This window comes from Ptychodera flava, unplaced genomic scaffold (assembly GCF_041260155.1).
Source record: "Ptychodera flava strain L36383 unplaced genomic scaffold, AS_Pfla_20210202 Scaffold_28__1_contigs__length_4768798_pilon, whole genome shotgun sequence".
Classification (NCBI taxonomy): Eukaryota; Metazoa; Hemichordata; class Enteropneusta; family Ptychoderidae; genus Ptychodera; species Ptychodera flava.
Window position 1 is genome coordinate 2,111,218 of NW_027248350.1, and position 14,834 is coordinate 2,126,051.

Genomic DNA, 14,834 nt, shown 5'->3' on the forward strand with positions numbered 1-14,834 from the left:
TTAATCTTGACATTAGACATATCAAAGGCAGAGACAATTTAATTGCAGACTGTCTCTCTCGTATTTAGAGTTTATTGTTGTTCACTTTCAAGAAATTTTACTTTAGAGTAAAACAAATTTGAGTACTTAAATCCTTTTCAAGATTACATTTGTAAAAGAAAGATTTTTCTTTGAAAAATTTTCTTTTTTTGAAGAGGGGGTGTGTTATGTAGGTCATTTCCCCCACACTCATCATGACCTGAGTTCAATTAGTCTAGAACATTCTCAAGGTCACTGCCCTTAATGACCTCACAACCTTGAATTCAATTAGTCATGTTTGGAATGTTCTGGAAAGTTGATTAGTTGTGTAAGAGAGATAATTTTAGAACAGTAATTAGCATGTCAATAAAAGTTCTAGATTGTTCTTATATGCCTTTATAAAAGGGACGTGCACTGCTTCCAGTCAGACTTTTGGGATCGTGTCTCTTGTGTGTTACTAAACTCCAGCAGTAGTCATTCTCAAGACTTTCCAAGACCTTCACTGCCAACGCTGGATTTATACTGTGGACTTTGTGCAGCTTCAAGCCTGCAAGCCAAAGGACTGTTCATTCATCCGACTGACTGTTACAACTCTGAGACTGGAGCTTGCAACTCTGAGACTGGAGCTTTGCCGTCCCAGCTGAGATAAGTAGTCTGTACACTTTTAAAGCTTGTACTCTGTCCCTAACTTAGCAATTAGTTTTGTTTTCGTAATAAATTTTGTTTAAACGGAAACTGCTGAGTTCACCCTTTTGTTCGTATCCTCTGCATGTAACAAAATCTAATCAGAGAATCGCATGCATCTGACCAAATAAGTCATGTTTTTGAAGACTCTGCCAACCTTACAATCAGATAAGTCTCATTAGAGCTTGCATGCACTCAATCCTTTCTTAAATAACACGTAAAATACAAATCACAACAATAATATAAACCTAAGTAAAATGCACAGAGATCAGGTATTCTATGATTTTAAGTTCTTAATAAAATGTGTTAATTTTCTGTGTCATTTCCCAATTCGATTGATTCCGTATCATTTTCTTACAGTGTCTCTCTCATCTTTTTGTTGGAGATGGCAAAGAAAAGTGCTGCATGGAAAATAAAATTATCTGGGAGCATGTAAGCAAGCTGGGACTTAATTCTTGAAACAGCTGCATTTGTCTGTTCACAGATCTGGCTGTTGAGGTTTTTAATCTCACTGTTTGTCTTGTAGGTGTTCATATTGTAGCCTGATGAGCATCTGTTGGAAAAAGATAAACAAGTGGAAAGTATATCATTATATTGCCATATGTTTTAAAGACACACGAGCTGCAAGTTTTGACATTATTTTCACGATTTTACATTTAGATTAAATTAATTCATAGAAATGTTCTTACTAAGGGATGTTTACTCATGCAGTGGTTCCGTTATTTTTTTTGTCTTGCGTATTTTCATACGCATTCAATATTTTTTCGCTTAAAATGTGACAAGATTGCGTAAACAATAATGGGGTTGTGAAATTTGCATATTCAAGTGTCAGAATAAACTTCACTGATGTGATCGCCTACATTAAAACAAAAAACCTATTTACTATGCAATATTTAGAGTCAAACAGGCAGTGTTTAGTCGATTAAGTTCACTTGTAGAAAAATACAACAGCAAGCTCACACATGCCATATGAATGACACTTTTCAATAATTTTATGATTTGGGTCCAAAGGGGAAATCAATTTTAGTTCAAAATGACATGAGATATGAAAAATTTGCAAAACTGATCTTAAGTACTGCAGGAGGAAATACTTTGAACTAGCTGTTTGGAAAGCTTGACAATATACCTACCCTGTGTGATTACACCAATGAAGCCGATCAACAAGGAACATTGTGTTCTTGAAAAATGCTGGTTCTCTGAAATGCAAGACATGAAATTTACATTGTGAGAATAATATCAATTTTGACTGGAAATCAAAGTATTTTACTTTGTTCTGTGATGTGAACAGTTAAAGAACTTCTTTTGATGAAGATTTGCACTTTTTTCTTAAATATCATGGAGGAAAAAGAACCAGGATAAAGACATTGAAGACTGACTTCACCATACACCTCATTACAAATATCACCTTGTAACAACAATCCAAAAATGAAATCTAGGTGGGTTTGCACTCACTGATCATGAACACTGCAATCTGACTTAGTTTTTGGAAGGATAATTTAATATCAGAATATTAAAATCACAGTTGTAAGTCAATATTTAAAAGAGATACTAACCTATTCAAACAATATTGGTGAAGTTTACAGCAGTTGTCATATATGATAATTCTCGGTGCTGTATGAAATCTCTGTTTGATGATTCTAAAAGGCAGTGCTGGAGACTCGTGTTGCTGCATCACCTCAAAACCAAGACAGACTTTATGCTGACAGTACAGTGTGAAAATCCCTGGAGACAATGTGGGATGGCCTTTGGAGAATTTGTTGCATGTGTCAGGACCTCTGCAAGCACGTTGTTCATTCTTTTTATCACATACATAATTACCATTCCTGGATATACAAAGAAAAGTTCATTGATTATAGATAATACAATGTGTTGGGTAGTAAACAGTATTGCATTTGTGGTGCTAATTACATTCCTTGTTGAAACTTTAAAAATCTCATGACATATGAAATTTTCACATGAATTCAGTAGTAGGTTCATGTAGTTCAGATTTAGAAAATTACTCACTTTCCTCAACAATTTATCTGTGTTGCTGATTTCATCTCTTGAAATGATTGAGAACTGATTTTTGAGAGATTTTTAGATATTTGACTCACCCATGCAACTGAGGCATATTTGGAAAGAAACTCAAGCTCATAGACAGATCTGTTTGGTCGAGTGGGAGGTATTGGTGGTTTGTAGGTGGTTCCGGTAACTTGCATCTTTTCAGTACTTCTTGAAGAAGGCGTCGGACATCCAGTGGTAAATTACCATCACTGTAAGCAGCTTCCATGAAGGTTGTAAGGATTGGTGCTTCCCGTTCCAGTAAAAGCAGTTTTTCACGGTACTGGCTCTCGAATACATTCAGTCCCTTGATGACAATCTCTTTGATAACATGTCTGACCCTCCTTCCATCAGTACTTTGAACCAGTGAGCAGGTGGGTGAGTTGCGAGCAAGGTCTTGTAGAAAGCTGCGATAGTTTGCTGGTGCAAGTAGTTGACTTCCATTACCACTTAGTCTTTCCAAGACATCCACCAATGATATCAAATGTTCATATTTTCTCAGAAGCTCTAGAAGCTGTCTGTACTGTTCAGTAGAAAGTGGGACCGGTGGAAGGTTACTGTTGTGTTTGAAGTCTGGATGAACTCCTGCAAACTGTAAAATTAGCTTTCTAGCTCGTGGACTGGGAATGAATACTCTATCAGTGTGCTTGGTGCCAGTAATGGGTGGGAGATCACTGATATCAACTTCATGTGTAAAGGGCTGCAGAAGTTGCTTTTGAAGGCCAATACTTGTACCATCACAAATGACAACATCTGGAGTGGTGTCACATATGTCACATCTGAAGGCTTCATTAGTGTCTATGTCTAAAAGTCTTGCAAATCCATTCCAGGCAAGACGCAGTTTATGCAAGGGTAGATGGACGGTTGTTGACAGTGTAGCATGCTTCTGTGCATAAGCCCTATGATATCATATAAAAAAAAAGAAGAGTAACATCAGTTTAGGGTATCTGATGTCTTAGTACAATTGTTTACATGCATGTATGAAGAAAAAGGTACATTTGTATTCCAATTTGACAGGTATTATTACTTGGTGATAATTTCAACGAGACTATCAATAATTGTCAGCTCTTTTAATAATATGGGCAAGCCAAATTTTATTGATCTTCAGATTTCGTTCAACATTTTTCCCTGTGTTTTTTTCTCTTTTTGGTGAAATCTCAGTAAAAACAAAAACTGTTTTGGCCATTTTGATTTAATTTTAGGTTGTTGAACATTTGCAGTATTCCATAAAACATTGGAAAAAAGGGGCCCCAACACAAATATGGTTAAATACAAGAAGAAGCTGAACATACCTATGAAATGCCGCGAGAGGGTTCCTGCCTTCCATCATAAGATGTAGGTAGCTATACAATAACCCATAATGAATAAAGTCATGATTGTTCAAGTTTAACAGCAGATCCTCCCTACCATCGTAGTATAAGCAGCAACTACACAGCACAGTACTTGGCCTGTAACATACTAAACAAAGTCAAAAGAATCATTAGCTGACAAATTTCCAATATTATGTATAGCTTTTTACAATATGTGTTTCAATCTAAACAGGCTGAAAATTTGACTTTTGAACTCAGATTTAAAAATTATGTTGATTTTCAAAGTAACACAAAAGTGTAAGTGCATACTGCATGAGAAAAATCCACCAAGACCCAATTGAGACATTTGATACATAAAATGATGGGATTTTTTTCCTCCTTCCTAAGCATTGTAGCTCCCATTTAATGTGAATTATAAACAAATTGTTTTCACTCCAATAAAAAAGTGCCTTTGAGCACATTAAAAAAACTGCATAGTGCATCCTGAGAAAACCCTACATTTAATTAAGGAACAAAAAATAGAGTGAAGGATTCTGTGCTCCCATCTGATGACTACAAAGCAATGAATAAGCCTACTTTGAAATCAAAATAGCATGCACTCTACTACGGTTTTTGATCATTAAGTGGCAAAAACTTCATAAAATGTTTACAATATCTTCCCTTGGGTCACCCCTAGGGATCTACTTGCCAAATTTCAAAGCAATCAGACAAGTGGTTTCAGAGAATATAATTTTTGACCAAAAAAGGGCAAAATAGCCCTAAAGTTACAAAGTATTTATATTATGCCAGAAATTTGAACAAATTAAACTTAGATCACTCCTAGGAAGCTTCACTTTAAATCTTAAACAAACCAGTCAGGCTGTTTCGCTGAAGAAGGTTTTTAACCACAAACAAAGACAATGGCAAAACAATTCATGAAAAATAGAAAATTCCAGATATCTGCTCAATATGAACAAATTGTATGAGGTCTGCTTTAAGTACTTGCAGACCAATTTTCATAGCAATTTGACCAGTGGTTGTTGAGTTTGGTTTTTGACCATATTTATATTTTCCCTACTCATCTGCATATTTTTGGCAATGACAACTTCAATTGAACAAAATCCCATCTACAGTCCATTATTCACCTACATACAAGTATCAAGGATAAATGTGCAGCAGTTGTGAAATTTTTCATGTGACATACATACATGCATCACATCATCTCTCTTTGGTATATATACACATACCAAAAGTGAGCTATAGATGACAGCTTTTTCAAAGTGTAAAACATGAAGTTTTTAATTGATATTGACCTTGAACGGAGATGTTGATATATATTTAAGCTTGAATTAAAACAATGTAGTCACCTTTTATTTTCTCCTTTAGTCCGTTACTGTAAACTTCTTTGACAGTACAGTTTTCTTTGTACACAACTCCTTCACCAACAAACCATCCATTCTCTATGGGGTCATCGTCATTCCATGGGCATCCGTGCTGGCACATGTGGAGAGGTTCTTCAGGGTTGGGTATGGAAGGAATCAGAAATCTTGGCACAGAAAGTTCCCCTGATTCTTGCATGTCATAGACATGCTTGAGTTCACCCGTAAGAGGATATGGTATTTTCTTGTATGACACATACTTGAATTGGCTAGTTCTTGGAATGTCTATCTCAGTTTCAGGATTTGTGTGTTCATTCTGTTCTAACCAGGTTCTGTAAACATTTACGTATTCACAGTCCTTTGTTCCGTATGTACAAGTCATACAAGCAAGTTTCTTCCCTTGTGATGTACTCTTCAAATGCACCAGATGAACTTCTTCCATTAGAACACATGCTAAAAGCGGGGCATGTTGAAGATTTTCAACAACAACAGTAGCATTCCCTGATAAAAAAATAAACAAAAACATGTTAGCGATGCTGTGCTTCTGTTCAATTTGGAACAGAAAAACTATGTACTAAGAATTAGGGAATACAGAAATTGAAAATATGCATTATTAGCCCTAGACAATTATTGCAGAACTTTGAACAAAAAAACTGACAGAAAAAATTCTTAGAATAATTATTGCAATATTCAGATTCAAAATGATCCAGAGTAAGTAGTTCCCACTAAACAGACAATGGCCACACTCCAGATACTTATAATCATTTACATGATACACAATGATGACACAAGTACATTGACAATGGCACTCACCATTTCTACCAGTCTCCATTTGTGGAAAGGCTTGAGGAAATAGTCTATCAACAACATGTGCATGGATACAGTAATTCCCCTTCTCAGATGATATGAAGCAGTCAGAATCTTCCTGTACTTGTTGGTTGGTATTCTTCAACCTTTTACACTGAATAAGACCATCTTCACAGTCACAAGTAAGTACAGAAACACTTTCATTGATGCAGTGAAAGACCAACTTTCTTTCTATCAAACGATATTGGTCTTTTAAGATGACTCCAGTGGATGCATCACAATCAGGGACCACGTAAACATTACCACTGACCAACTTCCAGTATCTCTGACTGACTTGCAGTTGTGTAAGGTATTCATCTCGAGGATTTACGACAAAATCCACTTCAGAACTGAGCATCCTGCAATCATAATTTTGTAAACAATTTAGAAAGCAGGGTAAGAAAAAAACTCATTAATTTAATTAAAATGCACTGTTAAGTGGATAAATTAGTCCTTGTAGGTGACCTATAAATGTTTTATGAAGTTTATCAATTGTGTAAACAAATTTAGAAATCAGTCAAGTACAGATGACTACTTCTACACTTAAACAAACTACAGGAAAATGATTAGAGAGGAAAAGAAACTAGATCAGAATCAAAAACAGGAAGAACTTCAACACTTGGCATCTCAACCAAATACAAGGTTATTTTGGCAAAATATTGGTCACAAAATATTTGACAAAAGACAAAATCACTCAAAAGGAATGGTTTTAATATTGTAAAGGCACAGTTGCTGTAACTTTTGATAATAATTTTAGTATTTTCGTGGTCATGTTAGGCTTCAGTTTCCTGTTCCACTCCCTACATCATGTTGATATGACAAGTATTCAGCTTGTAACCACAGTTATGTATTACCAGCAATGTATTTTGACAACTGACTTTTAGTCTGGACTAAAAGTCAATTATCAACAATAACATGGCACTTTGCAAGCATGCATAATTTGTTAAGAAGGTCAACATGGGGCACTTTGGTATGTTTTAGTGAGAACAACAAGAAACAGTAATTGTTGAACCAAACAAAAATAGTTAAATAACCATCAACATTTACAGCTACTGTGCCTTTATAATAATGGTTTAATTAACCACAAAATGACTGATAATGATGATATGAAAGACTTCTTTTCTGCAATTCAAGAGTATGTAGATGACCTAGACTTAAGCAACTCAGGCAAGCAGCTCAAACCTTAGAACTTATTGTAATTTAAAAGCCAATCTGAAATGTGGGAGATATTTATACATAATTCTCGATATTATTTTTTGACGAGCCTTGTCTCAACTTAGACATTATGACATAACCACAATATATAAGAAGAAAGAAAACATGGAATTCTATGAACATATCTGTTATGGAACTCATTTTCTACAGAAGACTTAGAAAAAGTACACAATCTCTTGTTAAATGGATTTCTTTTAACTGACCTACTGCTTATCTCTATTTGTAGATTATGGCACCGTCCCTCCACCAGGGACGGTGATTATGGTCTGAAATACGACACTTTTCAATCAATTCAATAGTTTTTATATTCGTAATATCCGTCAAGTACTCCTAAAAAGAAAAAGTTTTGAATTGTCGTACGTTCTCAGTTTATTTTTGTCCGCAGTCCGAGTCCTCACATCATTTTGTCAATCATTAATCCATGTAACTCGATATCTTTCCTTTAGTTCTCTGTGAATAATGACGGACAACTAAAAAATTCATTATTTTTGTATTAAGTCCCTCCTCTACTTTTACAGTTTGATGGCAGCAAGGGTTGGGAAATACGTACTGCTTTTTAGTCGATGGCAATATCGTCTACATCATGTAAACAGTTTACAACTTTCGCATCACATTTTCATTTGGATCGATCGAATCGGCGATTCACATGGTGTAGATTCTAATATCTGCATCTGCCAAAAGTTACATACCTGTACACGTACATTGGAGCAGATACGGGCCACATGGACGTTTGGCACTGTGATAGTTTGGTTCATTTCGAACAGAGAATTTACGACTACGCTATCGCTAGTAGCTGACTTTCGATTTATGGACGCATGAAGAGGGTCACGGGTCACCATGTGAGACCTTTATACGTAAATAGTAGGGGTGGTTCATCTAGCAATTCTGGGATGTGACAAAGGTAATTTCGATTTCTGTATCTCTAATAGCGTGGGTTGGAAACAGTTCTTCATTCACTCTAATTAACTTTCGTATTTAATTTTAAAAGAAAATGTTTGGGCTCCATACAAACTTTGATGCTGTTTACATTAATGAACTCGACACATCCACCAGATGTCTGATGCACCCTTCGCAGTGAATAGATTGCTCTGAATTAAATATGGCGAAGCGGAGCAGTCCGCTGCGATGGTGACGCGACGATCTTTCCAAGCACTGATACATGGAGCGTATTATAATTTAAATAGCAAAAATCGCGAGCTAAAATAAATATTACAGTTTAAGCAAATTTTGTGCAAAGTTTGGTAAGTTGAACGTCTATTGAAATCAACCGTCATCCCAGTCAAACTTACGCCACAGCGCGAAGCATGTGTACAGAACACGGGATTGATAACATAGTCGATACATACAGGAACTCGGCTCGGACGCATGAGTTTCTACGACCGGTCCGTGGCCGTGGAAACATATAAAGCAAAAAAAAGTCACATTATGCTTTAGATTACGAGAAATTAAGTGACCCCAGAGAAAAAAAGGGAGAAAATTAAGTGAAATGCCACATTAGTAAACTACCTGCACTGTACGAACATGGTACGTAATCTAGCTGCCTTTTACGTACATACGGAAACGCGGACGGGTCCAGAGAGAGAGAGAGCGACCGTCACAATGAACTAAAAGCGTGGGTTGTAATCGTAGTACGAAATGAAAATGTAGAAAGATCTGAATGAAAAACTCACCTCATGGCTCTTTTTCTGGTCACGGAAACTGACTGTGCCGGTGCCCTAGCTCTTCCTTTTCCGAGAAGTTGATAGCAATTCAATCGTGGACTGAGTGACTCGACAACGTTCGACAAATGATTCGCTTGAAGACATTTTGATTTACACGTACGCTGAGCAGAAACAAGGACTACATAAACTCTGCTACAAGGTTTCGAACAATCTGCGACAATGTCACTGATGCAAACGATATTGTACAGAATCGGAGTGCTGTAGGTCGCAGAATCAAAGTGCTACAGGTCGCAAAATAGAAGTGCTACAAGGTCGCAAAACAGAAGTGCTACCAGGTCGCAGAATCAAATTGCTACTAGGTCGCAGATAGCATTTTCTTGAAAGTGCTACTAGCACTTTCTTGTCGCAGAATAGGTTTTGATACACCCATACATACCTCCATTTTTGAATGTGCAGTCATGGTCTCTCATCTACACTTATTGACATAACTATCTTTACGCACACAACAATCACTTCACTATCCATTTTTAAATGTCAAGCAATGGTCTCTCAACTACACTTATTGACATAACTATCTACATGTACACAACAATCGCTCCATTATCCCATATTTTGAATGTACAGTCATGGTCTCTCATCTACACTTATTGACAATAACTATCCACATACTCATGACAATCACCCCAACTATACCATAGTTTGAATATGCAGTCATGGTCCCTCATCTACACTCATTGACATAACTATCCATATACACGCTACAATCTATCCAACTAACTAATATTTGGAACATACAGTCATGGTCTCTCATCTACACTTATTGACATGACTATCCACATGCACGTTACAATCTATCCAACTATCTCATATTTTGAATGTACAGTCATGGTCCCTTATCTAAACTTATTGACATAACTGTCTACATGTACACAACAATCAATCTAACTATCCAATATTTAGAATGTACAGTCATGGTCTCTCATCTACACTTATTAAATAACTATCTATATGCACACTACAATCACTCCACTATCGGATATTTTGCATGTGCTGATATGGTCTCTCATCTACACTTATTGAAAGAACTATCCACATACACACTACAATCTCTCCACTATCCCATATTTTGAATGTACAGTCATGGTCTCTCATCTACACTTATTGACACAACTATCTACATGCACACAACAATCACTCCACTATCCCATATTTTGAATTTACAGTAATGGTCCCTAAACTACATTTATTGACAAAACTACAATCTCTCAAACTATCCAATAATTTGAATGTACAGTAATGGTCTCTCAACTACATTTATTGACATAACTATCTGCATGCACACAACAATCACTCCACTATCCCATTTTTAAATGTACAGTAATGGTCTCTCCATCTACACTTATGAGACATAACTATCAACCTGCACACAACAATCACTCCACTATCCCATATTTTGAATGTACAGTAATGGTCTCTCATCTACACTTATTGACATAACTATCTACATGCACACAACAATCACTCCACTATCCCATATTTTGAATGTACAGTCATGGTCTCTCATCTACACTTATTGACATGACTATCCACATGCACACGACAATCACTCCACTATCCCATATTTTGAATATGCAGTCATGGTCTCTCATATATGCACTTATTGACACAACTATCTAAATGAACACTACAATCTCTCCAGCTGTCCTGTATTTGAATTTGCAGTCATGGTTATAGGATATCAACTCAAGCCTACACAAATCTGACCATCTGTAAAATGTTTATTGTGTGAGTAGAGTAAAATGTGTGTATCCACATAGAACAACACACCAGGCCTACACAAATGTAATTTTCTAGATACATGTTTACTGTGTGAATCAAGATGTGTGTCCACATAGGACATCACACCTGGCCAACACAAAAGGAATGTGTACATGTTTACAGTGCGAGTCAAAATGTGTGACCACAAAGGACATCACACCAAGCCTACACACAAATGTAGTTATATCTATATGTTTATAATGTTAGTAAAGGGGTGTCCACATAGGAAGTCACACCACGCCTACACAACATCAATTATGGTAACTGTGTAATCAAGATGTGTGTCTACATAGGAAATCACACCTAGCCTACAACATTAACTATTTTTACATGTTTATTAATGTGTGAGTCAAGATGTGTGTCCACATAGGACATCACACCTGGCCTACACAGCATTATATTAAGTATCTATACATGTTTATTATGTGAGTAAAGATGTGTTTCAACATAGGACGTCACACCTGGCCTACACAATATATTTATTATCTGTACATGTATACTGTGTTATCAAGATGTGTATCCACATAGGACATCACACCTGGCCTACACAAATCTAATTTAATCTCTACATGTTTAATGTGAGGGTCAAGATGTGTGGCCACACAGGACATCACACTTAACCTTCACAACATTAATTATCTTTCATGTTTATTGTGTAATCAAGATGTGTGCCCACATTGGACATCACACCTGGCCTACACAATATTATTAATTATCTGAACATGTATACTGTGTAATCAAGATGTGTATCCACATAGGACATCACACCTGGCCTACGCAAATCTAATTTAATCTCTACATGTTTAATGTGGGAGTCAAAATGTGTGTCCACATAGGACATCACACCAGGCCTACACAAATCTCATTATCTCTATATGCTGTGTAAGTCAAGATGTGTGTGACCATACAGTACTGAACATCACACCAGGCCTACATACATATTCAATTAACCCTAAACCCTACATGGTGTTTTTATACACATAACTGTTAGTTGTTTAATATATGAGGAAACTCCAGTGAGATAGAAATATTATTTATGTGTCGCTGTAGTTGTCACTACTATTATTCACAACAATGACATAAAATTATACCTTTTAACAAACATGTGTTATTCCAAAAAATTTTGATCTAACTAAATCATGCGAGTTTTTTTAAGATATCACTTTACCTTCATTTCATTGTACTCATTAATTAACACAATCAAATTAAACATTTATACATACCTTAATTCTGAACGGAGTATCGGGATGACAAATTGTAATAACCGGATGATAACTACACTGGATTCAGACAAGGAGACATCATCCAATACAGTGTCTACACTGTCAACCTGCACAGGAAGGTTGCGAATAGCCTTCCCGAGAAAAAAGCAAAATCAGTGAGAAAGTACTGGCCTAAGTGGGTAGCTGAATTAGCGTGGTTGGAAAAACAGAAACTGAATAGACTACAACATACACAGAATTATTCAAATTCACAACACATGTAATTCTATCAGATGTGAGATTGTCCAAATGAAGTTTCTGGTGACTGTAATTATCCCCATCCATATCGGGGAGATATCTCAGGTAAATATACAGCATTCATCACAACAATACTTCTCTATTAAACTTTGTACATTATTGGAGCCCTGGATGATATCATTCTATTCAGATTCTTCCAAAAAGGCTAGTGTGGTGCTTACATTTTGTCAGAGAATCCCAAGGAAACCAACTTGTTTCTGTACCCAGAAAACTGCACATTGGTGAACGGTCAGACACAGTGCTATTTTTTTGGCAAAAGAAATGCCTTTCAGCCATGAAACAGATTTACAGCCACAGTAGCTATAACTTTGGTGATTTTCAGCATTTTTGTTCTGTATACCGGTATTTACTGAACTAGTTTATTGTTAAACGTATAAATCATGTAGAAATGTCCACTATATAGCTTATCAGCACAGCTCATATGTGTATAATGAACATTGTTATTGATAAATAAATTTTAGTCCGGACTAAAATTAAAATGTAAACAGTAACAATGCATTCTACACACATACACTTTGAATTCACAAGCTGAACACTGTGTATTTGTATATCTTTTGTTTGCATTGAGGGTCCGCTTAATACACATTACAGTTAATAGGACCTGTGTCTTTAGTTTTTTTCCTTTGGCATTTGGTCATTGAACTGTCACAAGGTCTTCAGTGTTTTTACCTGCAAGATTATATAATGGTTTAGACCTGTGACATGCTCAATGGAGCCATTTTTCCCATGATTCAATTTTACAGGACGTTTAAGAAGCCCAGCAAAAGCATTCGTTTTTTATGATTTTACGGAAACCCTATGATTCAAAGTTGGTGGAAATGACTGTATTGGGTAACAGCCTCCCCTAGAGGACATTTAAAAAATACCGCCAATAAGACGGTGTCACTCCCATATGATCAGAGTTGTTGTATAATAACTGTGGCACTGGGTCACATAGCCCATGGTGAACTGCATTAAAAATCAGTCAATAGGATTCAGAGATGTTTGCTCAAAAATGGGAGAAAATGACCCAAAAATACAATCACACAAATTTACTTCAATTTGAAACAAAGCATATCTAAACCAAGGAGTTTTGAGTATTTACATTTCTTGATGGATTTCACAGAAATATTCTTCCAAAAATAAACTTCAAGTTAGAAGGAGCCACGTTGGCCCAGGAGGCACCCTCTTTGTCCAATGTAACATCCCCCTATTTTCTGGCTCATGAATATTAATTAGGCCACACTTGTCGTGCAGCGGAAGCAAAAACGACTCGATTGTTGTGAGTGTTTATAATTATTGAAGCCAGGTATGTATATTTACATTGATACTTCAAAGAGTTTGTTAACCACATGTACTTTCCCTTGACAAATCTGGCAATATTCGATTCGGCAGGTTGCCAAATGTCCACTATTTCTCACTGCTATTGCCGGTTACCAGGCAAGCGCTAACTTCATAGCAACAACCACCTTCCCAAGAAAACCGTTTAAAATTGATAGTTTTATGCCATGATTCAAAATTTTAAAATCATACGATTGTTGTTTGATAATTTCTGATCCTTACAACTATAATTTCAATCACTATTGATAACTTTTGTTGAAATCAAGTCAGGCTGAAATTGCCGTTTTCGCCGTGCAGTCAATGAATATTGCTACCCATTGACGGCTATGGCAGATTACACATCGATTTCACCAACTGTAGAAAAGATGGTTGTTTTTATAACGCGAGTGCCGAAATTCAAAATTCTGAAACCAACAGTTGTTTTTAAATTCCCAAATGAACTCAAGGACACTAAAATTTCGCCATTAAATAGAGAAATAAAAAAACTTAACCTGAAAGAATTTTCATATCTTGATTACTGTGCTCGCGTCGAAATGGCCACGCGTATATGCGCTTACAGACCTGCATGCATACGCGTGTCGCCGTGTGTCCCTTGGGAAATATACTATGTTAATGGCAGCGATTATGGATAATGACATACCGGTATGTGCAGGGACTCTTTTTCCCGGCAAACACCTCGCATTTGATCGATGAACTGTGTGAAACATGCAATTATTTTGAGTTTGAGTTCAGCCTGTCAGTGCGGCGTAGTATCCCTCTTTGCACCAACGGCAATATGAAAAACTTCAGCTCCATTAGTTATTACAGGTTGACGGTCACCTATATAAAGGTTTAAATATAACTGACGATTCAATTATATAGTAGCAACCTTGGTTATTTACAACATAGAGATGAAAGTTTAATACTTCATATCGCTTCATGAAACATAAAGCATGTTTTTTTTTCCTTGTATGTATGTATGTATGTATGTATGTATGTCGTATGTAACATGTATGTATGTATGTATGTATGTATGTATGTATGTATGTATGTATGTATGTATGT

At 36.2% G+C, this 14,834-nt stretch overlaps 2 protein-coding genes and 1 long non-coding RNA gene across 5 annotated transcripts in view; 1 reads left to right on the plus strand and 2 right to left on the minus strand.

Moving 5' to 3' along the window:
- The window catches only part of LOC139127030 (tropomyosin-1, isoforms 9A/A/B-like), a 109,220-nt gene that overhangs the window by 73,369 nt on the left and 21,017 nt on the right, over positions 1-14,834 (plus strand). The window lies entirely within an intron of this gene.
- Positions 1-14,834, minus strand: part of LOC139127079 (uncharacterized) — a 64,963-nt gene that overhangs the window by 43,360 nt on the left and 6,769 nt on the right. Inside the window, exon 2 of the long non-coding RNA XR_011550920.1 lies at positions 12,174-12,304. This is a non-coding gene — a long non-coding RNA (uncharacterized lncRNA). The remainder of the gene's footprint in view (positions 1-12,173; positions 12,305-14,834) is intronic.
- LOC139127083 (uncharacterized) lies at positions 801-9,566 on the minus strand. Of its 3 annotated transcripts, none has more exons than XM_070693005.1 (8): positions 9,142-9,566; positions 6,224-6,615; positions 5,399-5,911; positions 4,035-4,200; positions 2,796-3,641; positions 2,256-2,525; positions 1,833-1,898; positions 801-1,255 (listed from the first exon to the last, which is right to left on the minus strand). In XM_070693005.1, exons 1-8 carry the CDS (start codon positions 9,144-9,146, stop codon positions 1,057-1,059), a joined length of 2,457 nt encoding a protein of 818 aa, XP_070549106.1. In that variant the 5' UTR covers positions 9,147-9,566; the 3' UTR covers positions 801-1,056. The 3 variants fall into 3 exon arrangements, with proteins under 3 accessions (XP_070549106.1, XP_070549105.1, XP_070549104.1); XM_070693004.1 differs by having other exon boundaries at positions 8,173-9,566; XM_070693003.1 differs by having other exon boundaries at positions 8,161-9,566.

Coding starts and splice junctions, on each gene's coding strand:
- LOC139127083 (XM_070693003.1), bottom strand. CDS start 8,195: ATGTGGCCCGTATCTGCTCCAATGTACGTGTACAG. Junction 6,616..8,160: donor GCTCCAATGTACGTGTACAG/GTATGTAACTTT, acceptor TTATGATTGCAG/GATGCTCAGTTCTGAAGTGG. Junction 2,526..2,795: donor AATATGCCTCAGTTGCATGG/GTGAGTCAAATA, acceptor TTGTATATCCAG/GAATGGTAATTATGTATGTG.